At 41.0% G+C, this 23,518-nt stretch overlaps 4 protein-coding genes across 4 annotated transcripts; 2 read left to right on the top strand and 2 right to left on the bottom strand.

Annotated features, from left to right (window-relative positions):
* The first annotated feature begins 2,738 nt into the window (after positions 1 to 2,738).
* LOC127781952 (40S ribosomal protein S11-like) lies at positions 2,739 to 5,789 on the top strand. Its single transcript, XM_052309022.1, has 6 exons — positions 2,739 to 2,838; positions 3,707 to 3,747; positions 3,830 to 3,930; positions 4,519 to 4,663; positions 4,750 to 4,839; positions 5,459 to 5,789. Exons 1-6 carry the CDS (start codon positions 2,827 to 2,829, stop codon positions 5,547 to 5,549), a joined length of 480 nt encoding a protein of 159 aa, XP_052164982.1. The 5' UTR covers positions 2,739 to 2,826; the 3' UTR covers positions 5,550 to 5,789.
* Positions 5,790 to 6,014: 225 nt separating this feature from the next.
* LOC127781951 (probable pectinesterase 8) lies at positions 6,015 to 8,222 on the top strand. Its single transcript, XM_052309021.1, has 5 exons — positions 6,015 to 6,540; positions 6,645 to 6,816; positions 6,907 to 7,113; positions 7,196 to 7,455; positions 7,545 to 8,222. The coding sequence occupies exons 1-5, from the start codon at positions 6,167 to 6,169 to the stop codon at positions 7,714 to 7,716; spliced, it is 1,185 nt and encodes a 394-aa protein (XP_052164981.1). The 5' UTR covers positions 6,015 to 6,166; the 3' UTR covers positions 7,717 to 8,222.
* Positions 7,842 to 12,424, bottom strand: LOC127781950 (UDP-N-acetylglucosamine diphosphorylase 1-like). The gene is made up of 15 exons (XM_052309020.1): positions 12,148 to 12,424; positions 11,581 to 11,635; positions 11,341 to 11,492; positions 11,200 to 11,239; positions 10,738 to 10,827; positions 10,547 to 10,650; positions 10,352 to 10,426; positions 10,130 to 10,169; positions 9,958 to 10,040; positions 9,771 to 9,848; positions 9,524 to 9,667; positions 9,375 to 9,442; positions 8,588 to 8,702; positions 8,332 to 8,488; positions 7,842 to 8,222 (listed from the first exon to the last, which is right to left on the bottom strand). Exons 1-15 carry the CDS (start codon positions 12,316 to 12,318, stop codon positions 8,125 to 8,127), a joined length of 1,470 nt encoding a protein of 489 aa, XP_052164980.1. The 5' UTR covers positions 12,319 to 12,424; the 3' UTR covers positions 7,842 to 8,124.
* A 3,106-nt stretch (positions 12,425 to 15,530) lies between these two features.
* Positions 15,531 to 23,314, bottom strand: LOC127781912 (uncharacterized). The gene is made up of 8 exons (XM_052308981.1): positions 22,971 to 23,314; positions 21,081 to 21,789; positions 20,887 to 20,985; positions 20,708 to 20,803; positions 20,477 to 20,575; positions 20,298 to 20,396; positions 18,671 to 18,817; positions 15,531 to 18,152 (listed from the first exon to the last, which is right to left on the bottom strand). Exons 2-8 carry the CDS (start codon positions 21,714 to 21,716, stop codon positions 15,996 to 15,998), a joined length of 3,333 nt encoding a protein of 1,110 aa, XP_052164941.1. The 5' UTR covers positions 21,717 to 21,789; positions 22,971 to 23,314; the 3' UTR covers positions 15,531 to 15,995.
* Between the last annotated feature and the right edge of the window lie 204 nt (positions 23,315 to 23,518).

The following is a 23,518-nucleotide window of genomic DNA, read 5'->3' as shown; positions in this document are numbered from 1 at the left end:
CGGTTCTTCGCCGCACCGTGACCTCGCGCCGCATCCAGTGGAGAAATTCCCGATTCGCCCACAAAAATCCCCATCCCGCCCAGCGATTTCCCCTCCCACCACATCCATTTTTCCTCCCGCCATCGAATCAAGAAAAGGCAAGAAAATCGAAGAACCGAAGATAAGAACATGACAAGCAAGTATAGATAGGAGTAGGATCCCTCTGGGTCTTAAAACACCACAGGAACAAACATCACAAGAACTGAATATAAGAACATAACAAGCAAAGATAAAAACAGGAGAGCAGTTCTTGATTTTTCTCATCAAGAACTGGAGAACAGAACATGCAAAGATATTAAGAACAATGATTCGCTTCTTGATTTCTTGACGGAGCTGACCGCGGCGGCGCCGGCAGGGTCAGGATTGGCGGTGGGCAGCGGTGAGGCCGGTGGTGGTGGCCGACCGCCGGATCTACTCCCCCACCTCCTACTCCTCCTCCTCACCGCCACCGCGTGCAGTGGGTGGCGACGCCTTCTTGCTCCCTCCGCCCCGCGGCGTGGGAGGCGAGTAGGCGCGGCGGACCAGGAGGAGGAGCGGCGGCGCGGGCGGTGATGGCCGACGCCGCCGCGGCAGCCGGGACACCTCCCGCCGCCAAGAACTGGTGGCCGCTCGCGCGGCCGACAAGAACCGCCGGCCCTCCACCTCGCCGCCCGCCGGATCTACTCCCCCACCACCTCCTCCTCCTCCTCCCCCTCGCCCTTGCTGGTTGGCGAGGTGGCGCGATCGACGGGAGACGAGGCGGCGCGGCCGACCGGGACGAGGCGGCACGGCCTACCGGGACAGGCGGCGCCGTCGACGGGAGAAGAGGCGGGGGGTTGACGGCGAGGCGAGGCGGCCGGAGCGGAGCGCCGGTGGACGAGGAGGAGAAGCGGCGGGTGCAGCGGATTGGGAGGAGGCGAAGGGCTGGGAGAGGAGTCGCTGGAAGGGTAGGTTAGGAAAATTAATTCGTTCCGCTCCCTGTGACCACGCGACTCGGGTAACGCCCACTGTGGGCTGGGTTTCTTTCTATATTACCTTCATCCCATTTAGCCACACACATATAGGTGCTTGTACTGTGGGGTGGATGTCTTTGAGCTATGACTTTGGACTAGGGGTATGGGCCCCATAGCTTGCACTGCTATTGCCCTTAGTGTGTGTTCGTCACCCCTTTTTCCCAACCCATCTCCCTCTTTTTCACGTGCACGCTTTTCAAACTGCTAAACAGTGTGTTTTTTGCAAAAAGTTTCTATACGAAAGTTGCTTAAAAAAATCAAATTAATCTATTTTTTAAAAAAAATAGCTAATACTTAATTAATCACGCGCTAATGGACCACTCCGTTTTTCATGCGTACTACTCCGGTTGGGAACCGGGAATGGCGAACACAGCCTTAGTAGTTAGTAGGGCAGCTGGAATGAGAACATAAGCCCTTGTTTAGTTTCCAACTTTTTCTTCAAACTTCCAACTTTTTCATCACATCAAAACTTTCCTACACATATAAACTTCCAACATTTTTCTTTAAACTTCCAATTTTAGTCAAAATTCCAATTTGGTGTGGAACTAAACACACCCTAAGTGGGAAATGTTCTGACAAACTATTTGATTTTGTGTTTGACCAATTTTTCCCCTAGCTTGCTTGGCAAGGAAGATGCAGGGGTATCCTCAAAGATATATATGGATATGAGGACGTACGTACGATATGGCTAAGATATATCTGATCGAATATTGATTTCGGCATCAGTCTTCGGTCTGGTCATCAAATACTTAAGACTGAGTTATAGTATAAAATAGTCGAGATCAATCAATTCAATCTCAATCGTCATAAACCAATTGTATGCTAAATGGTAAGTCTGTTGGTCAATGTCCTCCTAAAGTCCTGGCCCTCGACCTCAGCCTCACGTTGAGATATCTAAATCAACCAAATGTATTGTCATTGTGCACTGAATTTAGATCAAAGGACTAGATTAGAGTATAGGCATAGGCGCTTGCAATGAATTTACAGTTGTAGTTGCCGTCAAGTCTCTAGGGCTTACTTAAATTGATGTTCTTCAACATTTACTTATTGAGTTTATTGGGCCAATTTTCACCAATATGGTTAACCGAAGGTGGTGGTCGAATTGACCAAAAAATTAAATTTAGTCATTTAGCAGTTGATCTCTTACCTAGAGAAGACCTATTAATTCGTGAGATTAGGAGAGAATTGGACTCGAAAACCAAACAACAAATGGGGACTAAAAATGTAACTCCCATAACCAATTCCACCATCAACTTCCTCCTTCAAACTCCCATTCCTCTTCCCTTCTCTTGCCAAACATGCCATTAATATTATGGGACAGGAGTAGTCAGTGAGGCTGTGTTCTTTCTCATGGGTTCCCAACTCATCTCCCTTGTTTTCTGTGTGCACGTTTGTCAAACTGCTAAACGATACACGCTTTGCAAAAAGTTGATATAGGAAAAGTTACCTATTTTTCAAGTTCTTTATAGATAATACTTAATTAATCACGTATTAATCTATCGCTCCGTTTTTCGTGCGGAGGAGAGGGTTCCCAACCCATCCAAAAGAACACAGCCTTTAGGGTCCTTTCAGCAAAATCTCATTTTCATTTCACAATGTGACTACTAAGCACAAATTCCAAAAAAATCAGGGTCCTTTCAGCAAAACCTCCACATTGAATGAGCTCCTAAAAAACCCCCTCCCCATTCTGTATATAAGATCATCACACCTTTCTCGTTAGGGTTTCCGCCGCCCGCCGCCGCATCGCCGCTGCAGCCTCCTTCCCCCTTCGCCGCCGTACACCCTCCAGCCAGCCATGGCGGAGCAGGTAAGCGCCCGCGCCACCCACCCCGCGTGATCTCTCTCTCCGTCGATGCGCTGTTTCTCGCATCCCCTCCCATTCCTCTCGTTTAGGATTTAGGACCAGTTATTAATTGGCGCGTCTAGGGTGTTCGAGCCATCTACTGGTCTGATCTGATCTGATCCAGTGTAGTGTGATGACCGATGCGAAGTTTGAATCTTACGGTAGTGAGGCTTGGATCTGTGGGCATCTCCTGAGGATATAATTAGGAAATGGCGGCATATTTTTGTTGAATTTTTTTAAAGATTCTGTTTAAGAATCCACGATGTACTATGGTTTCGCGATGGGGATGTGAATTCAGAGCTCGCAAGCTGAGACACAAATGCTTTGTACATTTTGAGACTCGATGACATTAATGTAGTTTGGGTTGTCGCATTGGCGCTCCCCAAGACTCCACCTGTTTATTTATTTCAACCCAAGGTTCATTGGTTATCTCTGTATACTGTGATTTTCATTGACAAAAAATCGATGATGTGTTTGGGGGTGGGAATGATGGTTAGATTGGGTTCAGATATGTGAAGGAAGCTGTATAGTGTATAGTACAAAGTAAAGTTGCATAAAGGGTAAAGGAAATGTCTTCTCTATTAAGTAAAAACTAACTAGAGTTGTCATGATGGCTAGATGCTTATAAAATGTTTTATTTGGGTGATGCTCAATTGTTTGTGTTCTGATAAAACCTTTGTCATGTTTCACCATAGCAGAGTTATGTTGCATTTACCGTGGTACATGTCGATGTCGTGCTTACAATTTGTTGACTATTCTATTGCACACTTTAGAATGTAGTCATTATACGGTGCCAGTAGTTTTGACGTATGTCATTCTTTGTTTTGTTCAGACTGAGAGAGCTTTCCTGAAGCAGCCCAAGGTCTTCCTTTGGTGAGGGTTCTGCTTCTACCTGTAATTTTTGCGGTTCATTAAATACATCATTTGTATCTAATAATTAGGTGCTTGATTTCAGCCCAAAGAAATCTGGCAAAGGGAAGAAGCCTGGCAAGGGAGGTAACCGCTTCTGGAAGAATATTGGCCTTGGCTTCAAGACACCCCGGGAAGCAATTGAAGGTAATAAATAAATTCTTCCCTGTAACTATGCAAATCATGCACCCTGTAATTTGGCATATAATTTAGTTTCTGAAGTGTGCACTGCCATTTCTTTATACTTTGGTATTCTTTCTTTTACATCCTACATCATGAACTACATTTGCCCTATGTCGAAACAGGTTATCTCTTTGTGAATACCTAGATAAGTTATTGGTTCCAACATAGTCTTGATGGTATTACATTCCCTGCTCAAAGTAATTTAACTTGGCAGTGATTCTTTTTAGATAAAAGTTTTTAGTTATCAAATTTATTCCTCAGTTTTTTTTAGTGATCAGTGATTTCTTAGTGATACCAGTTCTTTTAAAAAAGAGCTTGATGAAAGCAAACATTGTTCCTTGGTTCCTTACCAGATACCAATTTGTATGCGCTGTTCGTTGGGCTACAGGAAGAAAAATGCTTACCTTGAATTTTTCTTTTTGCTACAGTTGATATTTATTTTGCAATGCATGTAACAATTGTTCTGTTGATGATATACTTAGGAATACCTAGGGAAACTTGCTACTTTCTCTCATCATAATGTAATCAAATTGTTAACTAATTCTGTTTCAGGGACCTACATCGATAAGAAATGCCCATTCACTGGAACTGTTTCTATCAGAGGTAGAATTATTGCTGGAACATGCCACAGTGCCAAGATGAATAGGACAATCATCGTACGCAGAAACTACCTCCATTTTGTGAAGAAATATCAGCGGTAAGTAAAGCAATGGAGGACTATGAACTTACATTTCTTATCTGTGATGGCATCTTATTTAGAAGGTGAACTTGTTCATCTTGTAGATATGAAAAGAGGCACTCCAACATTCCAGCTCACATTTCTCCATGCTTCCGTGTTAAGGAAGGAGACCATGTCATCATTGGCCAGTGCAGGTAATGTTCTCTAGCTGATGCTGTACTTAGTACATGTTTTCTGTTTTGTTCTGCATACCTGAATATTGGGATTACATGACTTGAAAGTTCCACTGAATTATCTGTTTTCTTTAAAATGTTCTTGAAAATTAAGAAACTAATTTATATTTTCATCTGCTCTGTCATTCCTCTTGTATTACATTGTTGATGCCATAACTCAGAACCAAGCATCATATTGTTTTGGATGAGGCTGTTCTATTGTCTTAACCAGGTTAAGGGCCTGTTTGGCACAGCTCCAGCTCCAGCTCCACCCCTCCTGGAGCTGGAGCTCAGCCAAATAGTTTCAGCTCCACCAAAACTGGGAGTGGAGTTGGGTGGAGCTCTCTCACAAAATATACTAGAGTTGTGGAGCTGGGTTTAGGTAGCTCCACAACTCCACTCCAGACTCAACTCCTAGAGCAATATTTAGAAGTTGGAGCTGTACCAAACAGGCCCTAAATTGCAAAAATGTTTAGTTCATGTGATTATTATTTTTTTGTTCTGTCATGCAATTTATTCTGGTTATGAACAAAAATGCATTTCCAGCCCCTGAGTTTATATTTACTTCTGAATTTTCTTTGCCCTGTATGTGGTTGTGCAGGCCTTTATCAAAAACTGTGAGGTTCAACGTTATTAAAGTCATCCCAGCTGGTTCCACAGGTGGTGGGAAGAAAGCATTCATTGCAGCTTGAGCTTATCGAAAATGCCTAATCAATCACTAGTTAAATATACAAGTGTTCACTTAGAATTCTTCTAGCTTGCTGTTTTGACCTTCTGTCTAGGTCCCTGGAGCATTTGCCACTCATCTGAAATGTATCCGTGCAAGTTTTGTTTAGATCTCTGGTCATGCAAATTGTGGTTGCTGTTGCCCTGTCGTTGGGCCATGTTCCTTCTTTGAAGCAATAGCATCAACAGCCTGTTTGTTTCAGTCTTATGATGGTGATGTGCGTTATCGTTGTTTTTTTTAAGCTGGAAATTGTTCACCATGTCACTGACATTTCAAAAGATGTCTCTATTTCACATGAACTAAAAGATCTTGTGATGTTTGCTATTGTGAAATTGTTGCTGCCTGATAAGATCATCTCTAAGATTCTGACGGTGACTTGATAATTTTTGCACGCATTAAATAAACATCTTAGCCTCCTAGTAGCTGTTGTAGTTGTAGGCTGCGTCTCAAGCTTGAAGAAAGGAGATCGGTTGTTTGCAAGGCATGCAATTTAAGCTTCTTCTTAAAGTGCATTTCACCATGTTAAAACCCCAAATCCATCCCAGATTCTCCAAGAAATAGTGAATCAATTCAGTCATACAAATGAGCACCAAATTTATCGTTCCTCTCTCTTGCTGCATATCTGCACTTGTGCTGCTCTCATCACATCTCCATAGTCCAGCCATTTCTTCATTCCTTGGAATCCTTCTTGATCTTGCAGCACCTTCCCTTCCATTCTATCTGCTAACATCTGGCACTACAAATTCTACTGGAAATCATCGGTATCGCGACGAATATAATCCGTTATGCGATGATTTCCCACCGGAATTTCCACCGCCAGATACCGCGGCAATTTCAATCTTCTGTGTCGATCCCAATGGCTGCTGCAACTTCACAACGGTGCAGGCAGCGGTCAATGCTGTTCCAAGCTTCAGCAAGAAGAGGAATGTTGTATGGATCAACAAGGGAATCTACTAGTAAGCATCAGTGTTTCTTACCTTCTTCAGATTTGTAGTGCTCTTTCCAAAGTGCACTGTTGGCTGTTGCGAAGTGTGCTGTTACTGAAGCTGAATTGTTGCAGTGAGAAGGTGACAGTCCCAGCAACCAAGCCCAACATCACATTTCAGGGCCAGGGATTCGATCTGACGGCAATTTCTTGGAACGACACTGCCAACTCATCGCATGGAACGTTCTACAGCGGTTCAGTGTCCGTTTTCGCAACAGGCTTTGTTGCGAAAAACATCAGCTTCATTGTAAACACAGAGTACACAGCAATTTCAGCTTAAGTCACAGACTGCACCTTAGGTAGCAATCCTTGATAACTCTGAATTATTTGAAACCAGAATGTGGCACCAATCCCAAGACCCGGTGATGTCGGTGCTCAGGCGGTAGCACTGAGGATCGGCGGTGACCAGGCGGCATTCTGGGGTTGCGGTTTCTTTGGTGCGCAAGATACGCTTCACGATGATCGTGGCCGGCATTACTTCAAGGAATGCTTCATCCAGGGTTCCATTGACTTTATCTTTGGAGATGCCAGGTCACTCTATGAAGTGAGTAAAACCATAATCCAAAGATTGGAAGACAACAAAAATACACTTTGTCACTGACTGCTTCCACCTGTGCACTTCCCAGAATTGCAGGGTGATTTCCATAGCAGATCCTGTTCCTGCAGGGGTGAGAACCATCACAGGTTCAGTCACTGCGCATGCCCGGGAATCTGTAGACGACAACACTGGCTACTCTTTTGTCAATTGCAGCATTGGCGGCACCGGCAGGATATGGCTGGGGAGAGCATGGAGACCATATTCCACAGTCGTCTTCGCCTACACTTCAATGTCAGACATCATTGCCTCTGAAGGATGGAATGACTGGAATGATCCTTCAAGAGACCAGTATGCATCCTCTCTCTATTCAGTGTCAATTGTTACCTGCATGACAAAAAGGTAAATTAGCATTAATATTGTAATGTTTGAATTGTCAGGACTGTGTTCTATGGAGAGTACAGGTGCACGGGTGATGGTGCAAACTTATCAGATAGAGTGCCATATGCTCAGAAGCTTAGTGATGTGCAGGTTTTGCCTTACCTGAACACTTCTTTTATTGACGGAGACAGATGGCTAAAGCCATACTGTGATTCACTGATATCTGCTTGAAGCAACCAAACATAGGCATTAATTGTATTGCAAACTTGAAAAAGGAAAATGTGTACTCCATTCTTTGTTTTCTTTTTCTTCTCACTTTAGAGCACGTTGAATTAACAATTGTGCATAGACCAGTCTTACAGAGATGTATTATTTTTTACAGAAGATTTAGCCATTGTTTGATCATCTACATTTGAGCAGCACAAAAATGGTACATGGAAAGGGAGCCAACTCCAATTGTTGAATTACAATTACTGGCATTACAACAAGCTGACTAATATCAACATTCTAACTGCAAGAGCTCAAGTCCAACTATCTCATCTCATGTCCTAATGAAAATTGAGGGATCCTGCCATTCTCTTCTTGAGACAGATGCTTTTTAGCTGGGTCTGAGACTGTTGCTTTCGACAGACACTATTCCTAAAATGAAATCTCACTCGGTGCATGGAATGTCCGTCCACGGCATATGGCTTCCAGGTTCTCTCCCGCATAAGAGCTAAGTGGAGAAACTTCAACACCTGAAGTACAAGTAAAGTTATGCGATAATCGACTCACAAATTTCCATCTAAAAAAATTTCAGCTGGTGACGGTCTTCAAAAGTTTCTAGATATACATACAAAACGTTACCTGTCATATACAAGGGCACGGAATGAGTCAAAAAGCCACCTGCAGCTACCACCCATCGGCTGTGAAGGCGGAGCAGCATTAATCTGGCACTATCAGGAGTATCATAAGTTGCACCATTAGCATTCTTTACTGGTGCAAATTCCTCCTCCCTCAAAATCTGAAACATTAGGTGCCAACAATACCAATGAGATCTTTCCAATAAATGTTTGCTTTCAGTAATTAAATAGAACTAGTAATAGTGAATTTGAAGTCAAACCTCAAAAAGAGCTGTTGATGGAGAATAGGTGAACACGTCAAATATAAACTGTTCAAGCTTTAAGCCTGCCGTGTACCCATGGATTGAAGGAATCTTCTTCTCTGCTAAATGGTAACTGGGCACAGGATTTTAAAATTAAGCACAAAATATGGAAAGAGTAAGTTGACACTGAAGTGGTATTGCTGTGTAATATCCAACAATCACATTGCAGGAAGAAGAAAAATTAAAAAAAAAAAAGAGGTTGTATAACGAAAAACTAGTCACAAGTGATTTATTATATTAATTGATATAATAATGTCTGTTCTATTATTAAAACAAGGTTAAAAGAAGCCTCTTAATTCACTCTCAAGGGCTAGAAATTACCACATAAATCAGTAAAAGAGACAATTATCAGGTCGATTGTGGTGGTACAGATTATAACTGTGTTGATCGATCTGAAAGAGTTATATAAGAATATTTTATATTTACCACTAGGCAAAACAGTTATATGCAAAATAAAACTTCTAAAATAAAAATGCATTGAAATACAGCCACACAATTGTCCTTTTCTTTAAAGTTTAGTAAGTTAGCTATATAGTACTAAATAAGTAATAAAATAATTGGGCGAAGTCATTTACAAGAAGTTTTCTATTATTCGAGCCTACAATAAGAACATAGCTCTAAATACTATGGCAATTACCTATGCTTAAACCACAACTTTTGATACGGAAATAAATGTTGGAACGAAATGAAACATCATGAATCATAATGCTCAAGAACAAAATAGTTCTTCAGTAACAATACTTACATGCTGTCCTTTTCAAGACTATTTGTTACTTGATTAAGAAAATCCAAAGTAAACATATGCAGGCATACCTGACAGAAAGAAAGTAAAATGATTATCAACACTTATAAAGGATGGACAGTGGAGGGGAAAGGGAATAAGAAGAGACATACATTACTCCAACAATAACGAAGGCGCCCTGTGCCTTGATTTATTTCAGTAGTCATAGCTGCATCCATTTCACTGTACTCAACTACAGAAAGAGGCCCACCCCTGCCACGCTGAACAAACACTCCAACTTTCTCCTGTGGATATGCCTTTAACAGCAAAGCATAATAATGAAAAACAAAAATGAGGTGCATAATTGAAGTTGAAGAATACTTCTCATTCTGCTAGGGATTGGATAATGCACTGGCATACCTTCCTTACGACCTTTGCAGCAGCAGACACGCCCTTGTCAATGAAATATCCTAGGAATGTTGGATCAGCAACACGGACCTGTATCAAAGAGATTGATTATTCTGGTAAAAAAGGAGATCAATTAAACAGATGGGGAGAGAGAGGCCCCATTACAATATATATTTTTTTTAAAAAAAAGTGTACTCACCAATACATTGTCAACTCCATAGCAATCTACATATTTCACACCTCTTCCAGCCATATCGTCCAGCAACCTTTGAGATTTTAGAGCTGTGGCACAGTAAAAAGAGGAAATAAACAACATAATTGTGGCTAACATCGATAATATATAATTGTTGTATTCTGATATAAGGAATTACCAGCATACACTCCACCATTGCCATCAGGAGCCCTTGCTACCTAGTTTTCAACAGAATGTTGCAAAAGATGTCATTAACCCCAGAAGGCAAGCACCATTCAAGCAAGTTTATTATCACAATACTTGTATTTTGATTAGATAGTCCAATGCTGGTTCACTTGCAACGGAATGATGGAAGAATGGGAGATGAAATAAAAAAATATAAATAAAGCAAGGTAAAAACCTTGTATGGTGTTTCCATAATAAACCTTCCATCAGCTGAGACACATGGGATAGTACCTTGCTGGAAAAATGTTACCTACGAATAAAGAATCAAGTCAAACATAATTCTTAGAAGTTTCATAGGGCAATAGGAGGCCACATGTTGAACTTCACTGGAATTTCCGTTCATAATAAAGAATAAAGTAGTGATCCTTACTTGGTCAGGCTCTAAGCCAAAATATCTGTGGCTTTCAAAAAATTTTCGAGTCGCTTCATCAGTAAAGGGGCTAGTCATTATATACCAGTGTATTTGTGGAGTACCTGGGGTTGCACAAAGTTAACATGTTGAACATGTGATTTTTTAAGAAAGAGTAAAGAAACCATTAATGGCATGCTTGACTAAATTACCATCAGTGGACTGAGCAGTCAGCTTCTGTATGCACAAAATTCGTTCAGCTTGAAGTTGGAAAAGTGACTTTCCAGATGGAAGCCCGATGCCTGAGCAGAAATCAGAGGAAAAGAACACCATGAATCTTAAGATCAATGAAGACTGAAAGCAGACTAAAACGTAGGATATTACTCCAAAAATACTCTATAATCATCAACACAACAGAATGAAAAACAATTGCAGTATAGAATACCAGCAAAGGTTTTTCTCATGAGTAAAAAAGTTTATTTTTATATTGACCATAGGACAATAAGGAGAACATGGAAAAGTTAACACTGAAACTTCCTGTTGAAATATACAATGAGAAAATAATTCTAAAAAATAGTAGGGTACCAAAAAGAGCATCTATCTGTAGTTAAAAATAAATAACATTAATGGCACAGTGGAAGTAGCATGCAACAAGATAAAGTATGACAACTTACTGAAGCATCCCTTAGGATCAGAACTGCCAAGCCTTGTTCCCTGTCCGAAATTGGAGAGAAAGAGGATATGTGAGATTTCATTTCCTGCTATGCGATTCATAGATCTTTTTCAATCATACTTTTCAGGAGTTTTGAGAGTACCTGACCACCAGCCAAAAGGACAACAGCCAATTTCCCCTCTGAAATGGCTTTCAAGCCCCTCTTCCACCACCTCTGCTTGTCCTCAGGAGTTCTATCTTCGACGGTCGAGACACTCGACTCCGGCACAGGCTCGACGGCTGGCAAAGGAACACCTGTGCTCCCGAGCACCATCACATGATCAGAATTCAGAAAATTGCACACGTTACATGGGAAAATGCCTATGGATGGATGATCTCACACCTTGTGATCTGAGCGAGCATCGGACGATCCGGTCAATCCTAGCAAGATCTAGGCTCTGAAAATGCAGTTCACGAAGTTGAGTAAGCCAAGGTCAATATCTCACGATACACAAAAATGCATTGCTGTCAATTCACCTTGTGCATGAGATCACAATTAAGCTCAATGTACAAAGGCAGCAACAGTGGGCTGTGTACATCCATTGTGGATGTAGAGGCCGGATTTTAATCCATTTTCTAAAAAAAAAAAACAAAGGCAGCAACAGATGATGAACTACGAATACATACAAGGATCAAGCTAAAGCTAACCAGTAACTATTTCAACTAGGAATTTCTCCATCTCCATGAGATCAGCTGCGCATCTGAATTGCGCCACAATCGCAACGCAAAAAAAACAAAAAAAAAATCTTTACCAAACATTCGATCAACAAACAGACTAGTGTCCACTCAAAACGGAATCTTTACGCAGAAGTCTCAACTGAGCAACCGAATCTAAAACTCTAAAAAAGAAAACATCAAAACGCGAGGAGAAGCAGCAGCAGCAGCAGCAGCAGGAGCAAGGGATCTCGACCTCGATGTCCCGGACGAGGAAGTCGCGCTCCTCGGGGGCGAGCTCGTCCCAGAGCGCGAAGGCGCCCTCCTGGCCGTAGTCCTTGAGCCTCTCGACCAGCTCCTGCGGCGGCGCGGCGCCCCACCTCCCCGCCGGCGCCGGCGCCCGCGGCGCCACCACGATCTCCGCCATCTCCTCCTCGAGCGAGAGCTAGAGCGAGAGCGAGAGAGATCTGCGAGCGATGGCGGATGGGCGGAGACTATGATGAGATGAGAGTATGATCCAATCTTGGGGAGATTATTAGTAGGAGAGAGGCTGCTGCTGCTGATTGGGTCGTCATTAGCGTTTGTGCGTGCGTGTCAGCGTGAGATGAGGAGAGGAGCCCCACATGGCAATATTAGGGCCTTTTCACTTTGATGAAAAAAAACCTTACCAAGTTTTGGCATTATCAAAATTTTGGCAAGTTGCCAAAATTTGCATAGTTATTTAGCAACTTGCCAAAATTTTGGTAGGATTTCTTATATAGTTACCAAAATTTGGCAGCAAACTAAATGTAACCACTTTTTGATAACTTTACCAAAATTTGGTAAGGTTGAAAATGGCATCAAAGTAAACAGGCCCTTATTTCTCAGTTATTATTATTTTTCTATTAAATACAGTACAAACGCAGGAGCTCACAACGCGCACCCCATCCATAAATGACTGGGCCGGCATATCTTGAGATTGATGAAGTCACTAATAATTAGCCCTTTGAGAGCAAGTTTAATAGTATAGCCAACTAGTAACTCTAAATCACTTATAGTCAACTTAATAGTCAATTCATACAATGGTTACTTATAAACTGGGCATTTGTAAATTTGCCACCAGTTTTTTTAAATATTGAAGGATGTCATTCGAATAACAGTTCTAGTGGTATTTTTGTAATTTTCTAGTGGCAATTTTGCAATAACGATTCAAAGTAGTGGTAAATTTGCAATTGCCCTTGTAAACATATATTGCACTATTAATACATGGTCCCACCTTTTATACACATATTGTGTCTAGGAATCCGTGCTGCAGTTGGTTATAAATTGTAGTCCATTGTTCTTCTCTCTCCTCGATATGTGTTTATAGATGGGTTATAGTCTACTATTGTACCTGCTCTGAGCATATTTGGAAGATTGGGCTGGCATATCTTGATATTTACGAAGTCACCAATAATTAGCCCAAAATACGAGCATCAGTATCAAATTTAGGATTTGAATCCGGATGGACTGATTCTACTAGTGAAACCTACCCCTAGAAGACTGTCGGCATATCTTAAGATTGATGAAATCACACTAATTAGTCAAAAAATACGAGCATTCGTGTCAAATTTAGGATTTGAACCCGGTGAACTGGTTCAACAACAAAAAAAAACTTAATTAGCTGAAAATACAAGCATCTGTGTCAAATCTAAAATTTGAATCCGGGTGGACTGGTTCAACCACAAGAAATTTAACCAGCTCATGTGGTGGACTAGTTCAACCACCCGTGTCAAATCAACCACGAGGAACTTAATTAGGGTGTGTTTAGTTCCTGAAAAAAGTTGAAAGTTTGAAGAAAGTTGGGAGTTTGGAAAAAAAGTTGGAAGTTTATATGTGTAGGAAAATTTTTGATGTGATATGATGTGATGGAAAGTTGGGAATAGGGGGAAACTAAACACGGCCTTAGTTGAGCTATGCTTACTTCGTCAATTATTTAATACTCTCTCCATTTCATGTTATAAGACGTTCTAGCATCGCCTATATTCATATAGATGTTAATGAATCTAGGCACACATATATGTCTAGATTCATTAACATATATATGAATGTGGGCAATGTTAGAAAGTCTTATAAGACTGTGTTTAAATCTAGGGGTGTAAAGTTTTGGCGTGTCACATCAAATATACGGACACACATTTGAAGTATTAAACGTAGTCTAATAACAAAACAAATTACAGAATCCGTCTGTACACCGCGAGATGAATTTATTAAGCCTAATTAATCCGTCATTAGCAAATATTTACTGTAACACCACATTGTCAAATCATGTACACAATTTATGTAATTAGTTATTTTTTCGTCTATATTTAATACTCTATTCATGTATCCAAATGTTCGATGTAACAGGATGTAAAATTTTGCCAGGATTTAAACAGGGCCTAATATGAAATGTAGGAAGTATTTAGGGCCTGTTTAGTTCAAGAAAATTTTCCCCAAAAACATCACATTAAATGTTTAGACATATGCATGAAACATCAAATGTGGACAAAAAAGAAAAACTAATTGCATAGACCGACTGTAAATCGCGAGACGAATCTTTTGAGCCTAATTAGTCAATGATTAGCCATAAGTGCTACAGTAACCCACATGTGCTAATGACGGATTGATTAGGTTCAAAAGATTCGTCTCGTGGTTTCCAGGCGAGTTATGAAGTTAATTTTCTCATTCGTATCTGAAAACCCCTTCCGACATCTGGTCAAACGTCCGATATGACATCTGGTCAAAACCCCTTCCGACATCTGGTCAAACTTCCGCACAGATTTCAAGACATAACGTGTGTATGACAGATGTAAATAAATATTAATAATATAGTAAGCAACTATTGTATAAATTAGCTATTACATTGGCTATAGATGATTTAGAGCTATCAGTGGACTATACTATTAAACCTGCTCAGTGCAGGCAGTAGTGTCAGTGTTCCTCTGAAAAATATGTCAGTGGTTTCTTTCTTTTCACTGGTTAGTGTCAGTGTTTACTGTTTACTGGTGGTGGTTTCGTTTCATGTTGCAAATGCAGTGTTTGACTTGGCGAAAGTTCTAGGAACTTAAAATGAACTTTCACCAGAGTGGATGGTAAACTTATCCCAAGGATTAAAATCCTACTCTACTCCTATAAAAATATAAAGCGTATTTGAATTGCTTTCTACTATTTGTATACATAAATAGTGTGACACTAAAGTACAATAATAAGAAAATGTTTTTGAATATGAATCTAATAACATCAATTTTACAAAATAAAAAAATATGTTCTATAGATTAATTGCTAATCAAAGTATTGTCCTAAAGAAATAAAATATCTTATATTTTTATTCGTAGCTGTCATTTATAAGTCTTTAACAATTTTTTTCGTAGAAGCGTCGCAAGATTTTCAACAAGGTAGTTTCCCTATAACTTTCAGCTCAGAGAAAGAGGAAAAACAACTGAGGGGGCAATCGTTATCTTTTCCATCTACATTAGATAATAATAAAGAAATATATTTAGACATACCCTTCTTCAGGTATATAACCAAAAGTTGTTATATTTTGATAAGAGGAAGTAATAAAATAACTCTATACTATTGCAATCGCACCATTAATACATAATACAAGCTGCGAATCAGAATTGCATCAAAGATTCAGCATTGTTGCACTTGAATGCACTGGCACTTTTACTATCCCATCGAAACACAATTCAATACATGTTGGCCTTAAAAGCAAAATTAAAGGGCTCATCATCCGCATGGAAGAATTTATCTCAAATAATTAAGACACTCCATGTGATGGCACATCAGTGAGCTAGCTCTGACAGTAGATGGTATGAATATCCCAGCAACTGCACGCAACCAAAAAAAGACAGAAACAACATTGATCCCTCTACTCGACATTCTGTTCTTGAAGCTATGTTAACCCTACAAGGTAACTCTAGTCGGATGTACATTTTGTCTACAAGTTAGAGCAAGATACAATCATACAACAGTTTTACAGCATATACCAGATTAGATCATGAATTACAACATAGTTCTAACAATAAGTACCAGACTTGGGCTTTCCTCTTTAGCATCTTAGCAGGTACATCGTAGTGCTGCACATTTTTCCTTCTAGGGAAGTCACTTGGGAGGGAACCAACCACCATTGTATAGTTTATCTGACGGATTCGGTGCTGGGAGGCTGGCATGGTCGACTTGTGTAAAGTTTCTAGTATTGTCAAAAGAGGAACTAAAACAACTTGGTGAAGCAGAATAATCTGGTGATGGAGGTTTATTCAAGTCATGTTGAGGGAAGTATTGTTCAACAGCTGAAGTATCATCCAGAACAGGAATGTCACCTCTAAGGGTCTTGAAGGCAAACTCAATGCATGGATCTGACCAGGAATTCCCAAATAGAGATGGCACAGCCAGCCCAGACGGATAGGAGGCTGCTTCAGGATGTGGAGCTCGCGTTGGCTGAGCGGGTGCTGTGGCTGGCACATTTTGGTATTCAACATTTAACGCAGAGCTCACAACAGGTTTTCCATCTGTTTGCATGGAAACCGGTAACTCCTGATTTGCAACATTTCTCCAAAAGCTTGTGGCAGGTGCTTCTTCCGGCTCAGGAGTTAAAGAGAAACCAACTTGCATGATATTATTTTCAGCATAATTTGGCTGTAAGTAATTTGCAGTATTTTCCCCATTGGCCTGTATTTGATTCACAGTTAATGCTTGGATGAACCGTGGCTGATCAGTGGTGCTATCCTGCATAGTTTGTATTTTGTTGACTGTGTCAGCTCGTCTAAACTGGAACTGATTGGCAGTGTTATCCTGAATAACCTGTATATGATTCACAGTATCTGCTTGCCTTGACTGGAAGTGATTGACAACGTTTTCCCTATTGGCATGTATTTGATCCACAGTTAAAGCTTGGATGAGATGTGGCTGATCAGCGGTGCTATCCTGCATAGTTTGTATTCTGTTGACTGTGTCAGCTCGTCTCAACTGGAACTGATTGACAGTGTTATCCTGATTAAGCTGTATATGATTCACAGTATCTGCTTGCCTTGACTGGACGTGATTGGCAGTGTTTTCCCCATTGACCTGTATTTGATTCACAGTTAAAGCTTGGATGAGCTGTGGCTGATCAGTGGTGCTCTCCTGCATAGTTTGTATTCTGTTGACTGTGTCAGCTTGTCTCAAATGGAACTGATTGGCAGTGTTATCCTGATTAACCTGCATATGATCCACAATATCTGCTTGGCTTGACTGAGACTGGTTGGTAATGTATTCTTGTGTAGTCTCCATTTGAAATATGGCGTCTGCTTGGCTCGACGGCAACAGATCGACAGTGTTTCCTAGATCAATCTGTATTTGATTTGCATGGCTTACTTGTGACTCTGACTGTTCAGTAATGTATTCTTGTATAGTCTGTATTTCATTGAAAGAGTCCGCTTGGCTTGACTGTAACCGACTGGCAGAACTTTCCTGCTCTGTCTGTATTTGATCCAGAGAATCTGCTTGGCTAGACTGCAACTGACCTGACATGTTCCTTTGATTAGGCTCTATTTGATTCACAGTGGCAGCACGGCTCAACTGTGATTGTGAGTAATTGGTAACGTATTCTTGTCTAGGTCGTATTTGAACAAAATAATCTGTGTGGCTCGACTGTAATTGACTGACAGCATTTTCCTGATCTGTGAGTATTTGGTTCACAGTGTCAGCTTGTCTCAGCTGTGACGAATCTGTAGTGTCCCCCTCCATAACACGTATGTGATTCCCGGTGTCTGCTTGGCTTGACAGCAACTGATTGTCAGCCCTTTCCTGAACAGACGTCATTTCAGTGGAAATGCCTGCTTGGTTCAATCGTGACTTATCAGTAGGATTTTCTTTAGTAGACTGTACCTCATTGACAAGATTTACACTGATAGGTTCATCTTCGGGCTCAGTATTTAAATCATGAGTGATCTTCAGTGAAGCTAAGCGAGGTGATGCTCGGACAGGCATGGCAACCATTTTTGCAGGGACGATTTTATGCTTCTTGGGCTTCCCTCCTGCACTTGGCTGTTTTCTTTTTCTCGGAAAAGATTTCTTTTCCCTTGGAGCATCAACTTTGTAGGCATGTTTTTGAGATGCTATCATGCCCTCCAACTCGGGCATCTTTTTTGGGTTGTTGAGTTCTCTATATGGACTGAGCTGTTCCTCCCACGGCAGCATGAGACCTTCTGAAGTTAGCAATTCACATTGAATGGCCTTGTCGGCGGTACCTGGCCTTGTATGTTGCAACAATGTTGCTGTCTGATTTTCACAAAATGATCTAATAAGTACAAATTGTTGTGAAAAGGGGGCATACAAAAGGAAATTTTTGCCATCTTCAAAACACAACTTTGGCCACAAATTTCTATTTAAATATTTTGTTAGTAATTTTTAGGCAGATCTGCACACATGATTTCCATGTATCTAAACGACAATTATTCAAGACTGGAGGGAGTAGAGTCTATAGTAAAATTGAATTCAGAAGGAATCAGAGTTCTTTATCTGATGTAATAGTGCATGAAAACTCTGATTCTTTACGCACGCAAAGAGGGGCAACCAGGACAAGGAGCAGTTGACACTTCACATGTGGCTGATGTCTGAGCTACAAGAAACATATAATTACTAGGGCTGGACTCTATAAATTTTAACCAAAGCAAATATGTTCAATTTGAGGTGTGCATGGTAATTAAGATACCTAGTATTTTTGTTTATTTAATGTCCTGATAGAAGAAGCAAAATGCCCCAGTAACTCAAACCAAGAAGAACTGCAAGGAACTCACATGAGATTGGTTTTCAATAGTACAAGGATCTTGGATAGTTCTCTTTCTTGGCCTTACAATGCATTTATAGATGTCCCCTGATTTAAGAAAACGGTGCACATCCTTCAGAGAGCGAAATTCATATCCACTGACTGGATCAATGTAGTACTGCAGAGATTAAAACAAGGCAAAAATAAGTTTAAGACACAACATTCCTGGAATGCCCTGAAGGCTTTCATTATTAAAGGATCACAAGAGCTAGCAATGCAACATGCATTATAAAGTCAACAAGGGGAACAGTGCCCGCCTAGGCTGACAAACTGATTTTTCCTGCTTAGGCAGTCAGTAACTCGCCTTGGTGGCTGTTGGCGCTAGGTGCTGGCCTGCCATCATACCCGCACCTAGCACCAAAGGTAACACTGGGCACGCTAAAATGTAGGTTCAACTGACAGGAGCACAGGATATGCTCATATAAAAATGTTCATGCTATGAAATCATAATTGACATTTCAAACAAAGACATGCTTCAAATAATATCACAAGTAACACCAGCACCCACATGTGCCACGGAAGAGGATGACTAACAAATTTGGCCTCCTTGGAAATGTGGCGGTTCAGAACAAATGAGCTTATTGTAAAGATGGTAAGTTAACCTATGGATACGACAAAAGGGAACTTTTGCAAGAAACACACAGGCCCTATATTGCTTTTAACTGCTTTTCTTATTGAGATGGTCGCATACGACAGCATACATGCAGCACCTGTTGAATATATTTCTTGGGTGGCTACTCTACCTCAAAATAGAACCAAGATGCAAGTGGAACAATATTGCTGGTTGCAATTATATTAGGCATAGGGTATTGTTGCTGCACAATATTGAGATGAATATGGAGAGTTGAAACTCAGCTTAGAGTTCTTGAGATATTAAGTGCAAGTATCCATAGACATGCTAATGACTTTGGACCGATGCGGTGATTGTGCTGCAGTATGGAATCTGGTTCTTTACTGATTCTAGTAAGATTTAGTTGTCACGGCTCCAAAGAAATGAGTGTTTCAAACAACAATTACTCCCACCGTTCAAAAATATAGTGTGTATTAGGTTTCATTAGGACAAGGCTTTGACCAAAAATTACTCTGTTAGGATCTCATTTTTGTGATAAAAGGCATAATCATAATTCATAAGTACTTTTGAATACAAATCTAATAAATCATTTTTTTTTCATATAAATTATACTCCCTCCAGTTTGCACATACTTGCCGTTTCGGACAAGACAGATGTCAAACTTCTAAACATTGACTATGCCCTACTAAAATATTTACTTCAAAAATATGGACACCATATATATAAGATTAATCTTGAAAATTACCTCAATAAAATCATATATTGTTGATATTTGTACTTTTGTACATATATTGTAATAGAAAACAGAGGTCAAAATTGTTATTTGGAGACCATGTCCATGTGCAAAACAACAAGTATTTGCAAACTGGACATGTCAAAGCCTTGTCCTAACGAAACCTAAACACCTTATATTTTTTAACCGAGGGAGTAGTTCACAGTTAGAATCAAATAAGCGCTTTGAACCGAGCCTTAGATGTATTGTTTTAGGCAGAAATTAGCAAGAAAAAAGTAACACATTGCAGCATACCGGATCAGTCTTCAGATTTGATCCATTCTTCCTTGGTCTGTCCTCTTTCCACCATCCATCAGGAAGCCCATCAACAATTAGATCATCCTTTCTTTGAACCTAGCAATGAAATAATTAGAGCTAGTTAGATATATCTTTTTCAGATAAGGAGTAAGAGAAAATGGATCATTACAGCATACCAGCTCATTCTTGTGATTTGATACATTCTTTTCCGCACTGTTTTCTTTCCATTGTCCACCGGGAAGCCCATTGATGCATGCTTCACCCTTGGTTTGAACCTATAATGAAATAACAAGTATATTGGTTTAGACAGAAAGGCGCAAGAGAAAAGGGTCATGATAGCATGTTGTTTACTCGGTTTAGATAGAACTCAGCAAGAGAAAAAAGGGTCATGAATCATGACAGCATACCGGGTCACTCCTGTACTTTGACCCATTCTTTGTTAGCATGCCTTCTTTCCACCATCCATCAGGCCCCTTCATGACTGGTTTATCACTATTTTCAACCTAAGAATAAAATAATTATAATGACAAAGTGAAGTGTTTTAGATAGAAAAGGCAAGACAAAAACAAGGATCGTTACAGCATACCAGATTACTCTTGTGATTTGGTTCATTCTTTCCTGGACTGTCCTCTTTCAAACAGTCATCAGACAGCCCATTCATGGCAGCTTCATCCTTGACTTGAACCTAGCAACGAATATAGAGTGGTCATCATTGACATATATGTCATGTTGCACTTGGAACAAATGAAAAGGGGTAGATGAAGTTAGAAATCTGCATACCATAAAGGGCTTTCTTCTGACAAGCCCACTTCGAGTTCTAGAGCATGAACTGTCACTGTAATCCATCTGGATGCTTTCTCTGACAAGCCCACTTCGTGTTCTTGAACATGACCCCTCTTTGGAACCCACAATGATGTTTCCTCTAACAAACCTGCTTGGAGTTGCAGAATATGAACCATTACTGGCAGCCACAGTAGTGTTTCCCCTAACAAGCCCACTTCGTGTTTTAGAGGATGAACCTTCACTGAAATTCATAATGTCACCTCCCCTAACAAGCCCACTTCGTGTTTTAGAACATGATCCCTCATTGGAATCCAAAGTGGCATTTCTTCTAACAAGCCCACTTCGTGTTTTAGAACATAAATCTCCCACGTTGGAATCCACAACACCATTTGCCCCAGCAAGCTCACTTCGTGTTGTAGAATATGAACCTTCATTGGATCTCACATTGGTGTTTCCCCTAATAAGCCCACTTCTTGTTTTAGAAAGCGAAACCTCATTGGACTCTACAGTGCTGTTTATCCTAACAAGCCCACTTCTTGTTTTAGAAAACAGAACCTCATTGGACTCTATAGTGTTGTTTAACCTAACAAGCCCACTGCGTGTTCTAGAACATGAACTGTTGCTGTAATCCATAATGTTTTTCCCCTGACACTTGGTGTTCTAGAACATGTGAACTCCTGTGGAGGTTACTTCAGTTCACAAGGACCTGTTCAATCACAACAAAATATAAATAAATAAAATTTCCTGAAGCCACAGAAGAGAACAATAAATTCATTCCATAAAATCAAAATAGTCTGATGATGACGATGATGCCCGATTATTTGTCAGGCCCAATGTTTTCAATTTGTCCGACTAATCGCGATTAGTGTCCTGGCCGGTACTAAGGTGGCTTGATTCTAACCACGATTAGTTGGAAAGTCACTCGATTAGTTGTTATTAGTCACTATTAGTCATCCTAGTCAGTATTGAGGCGACTAGACTGTCTTTCCAATTTAAAAACATTGCTCAGAACTAATATTTGAAAAAAAAAAAGCTAAAAAGGTACTGTTACGAAAATACTTTGTTCATTAAGATTTGCAGAGATTAACGATGATGATAATGTTTCTGGATTACCACTCAAGTAGAGAGAAAATTAGACAAGCTATATGGTGCACAAATCATAATTTAGTACGACAGATAAGTAATTGAGGTGGTCGCATGTCTTAGCCTTCATAAGGACATTCTTTCCATCTTTCTGTGCCCAAATAAGGAAAACAGGCTTCCAAGAAATTGCAACCTTCTGCAGCCCCACTTAGCCTTATGTATCAAAAAAGGGAAGCCATACTATTAAAGAAACAAGTTATTCTCCTCGATCTCCCATAAGGTTAGAAATCCAGTGCCACTAGTCACTTAAAACTAGTAGTCCGCAATTCTTTTTTTTTTCCTGATGGGCGCATAAATCCCTACCTATTTTCCATTGGTTCATAGGAAAAAACTGTTCATAGCTTAAGAACAAGCCTCAACTCAAAAACCGTGTGGCACAAACTATTAAAAATAACAAAAATATAGCTAGTGGCGGACATAACGTGGGGATATTGGGTGGTGTGGGGCAAAGAGGGGAAGGCAATCGGATCCCCAATTTCTCTCTTTTCTTTTCTTGAGATGCCATGGAGGGTTAACACTATCACACTACGGCATAAGCTTGACAAATCCGCAATCAGGTTAAATGATTCACCGATTCAGTGGAGTAGAAAGCCTCTCAGCGTGCCACAACACAATTTCCCCCAAAATAAATTCAAACGAGCTAGGGATAATCACCATAAGAAAATCACAGAAATCAACAACGTCCGGGTGGATTCCCCCAACTTTACCCGCGACGACTACTCCGAGGCGGTCGAGAGGATATACCTTCGAGGAGGAGGAGTCAGCGGAAGAAGCAGGAGGAGGAGCACCCGCACAGGCACGCCCAGCGGAGGAACGGATCGACCCTCCCTCGCAGCAGCAGCGGGAGAGGAAAACCCTCGGAAGCAAACCGAGCGGCAGTCAACGAAGGGACGGACCGGAGAGAAGCGGATGAGGAGGAGGAGGAGGACGGGGTGGGGGGGCCTCGCCGTCGCTGGCCGCCGCGGCTAGTGGTCGGATGGTGGTGCGGCCATGGCTAGGGTTAGCGAGCGCGCGGGGGGGAGCGCGTGCGTGGAGAGGGGGTTGAAGAGAAGAAAAAGGAGGGAGACCTTTTTTTTTTTTTCTTTTTTGGCTTAGCGAAGAAGAAGACGAGGTGGGTGGTGGTGAGGTGAGGTGGTGACTTGGGTGAGTGAAGTGAACCAGTGAGGTGGTGTGGTGGGGCGCCACGTATGCAACGTTGAAGTGTATGCAGGCTCACTGTTACTCTGATGAACCCACTTACTGACAGTGTGCTTACCAGAAGTTTCTCAAACCACCGGGGCCGAGGTTATCGC

The sequence above is a fragment of the Oryza glaberrima genome, chromosome 8 (genome assembly GCF_000147395.1).
Source record: "Oryza glaberrima chromosome 8, OglaRS2, whole genome shotgun sequence".
Lineage (NCBI taxonomy): Eukaryota > Viridiplantae > Streptophyta > Magnoliopsida > Poales > Poaceae > Oryza > Oryza glaberrima.
Note: the sequence above shows the minus strand (reverse complement) of the source record. Positions and strands in the feature narration are given on the sequence as shown.

Coding starts and splice junctions, on each gene's coding strand:
- LOC127781952 (XM_052309022.1), top strand. Junction 3,931..4,518: donor ACCCCGGGAAGCAATTGAAG/GTAATAAATAAA, acceptor ATTCTGTTTCAG/GGACCTACATCGATAAGAAA. Junction 4,664..4,749: donor TTTGTGAAGAAATATCAGCG/GTAAGTAAAGCA, acceptor TTCATCTTGTAG/ATATGAAAAGAGGCACTCCA.
- LOC127781951 (XM_052309021.1), top strand. CDS start 6,167: ATGAGCACCAAATTTATCGTTCCTCTCTCTTGCTGCATATCTGCACTT. Junction 6,817..6,906: donor CGAAAAACATCAGCTTCATT/GTAAACACAGAG, acceptor ATTTGAAACCAG/AATGTGGCACCAATCCCAAG. Junction 7,456..7,544: donor AATGATCCTTCAAGAGACCA/GTATGCATCCTC, acceptor TTGAATTGTCAG/GACTGTGTTCTATGGAGAGT.
- LOC127781950 (XM_052309020.1), bottom strand. CDS start 12,318: ATGGCGGAGATCGTGGTGGCGCCGCGGGCGCCGGCGCCGGCGGGGAGG. Junction 10,170..10,351: donor TTATGGAAACACCATACAAG/GTTTTTACCTTG, acceptor GTTGAAAACTAG/GTAGCAAGGGCTCCTGATGG. Junction 9,443..9,523: donor TTCGTTATTGTTGGAGTAAT/GTATGTCTCTTC, acceptor TCTTTCTGTCAG/GTATGCCTGCATATGTTTAC.
- LOC127781912 (XM_052308981.1), bottom strand. CDS start 21,716: ATGGATTACAGCAACAGTTCATGTTCTAGAACACGCAGTGGGCTTGTT. Junction 20,986..21,080: donor TCAGAAGAAAGCCCTTTATG/GTATGCAGATTT, acceptor ATTCGTTGCTAG/GTTCAAGTCAAGGATGAAGC. Junction 20,804..20,886: donor CAAATCACAAGAGTAATCTG/GTATGCTGTAAC, acceptor TTTTATTCTTAG/GTTGAAAATAGTGATAAACC.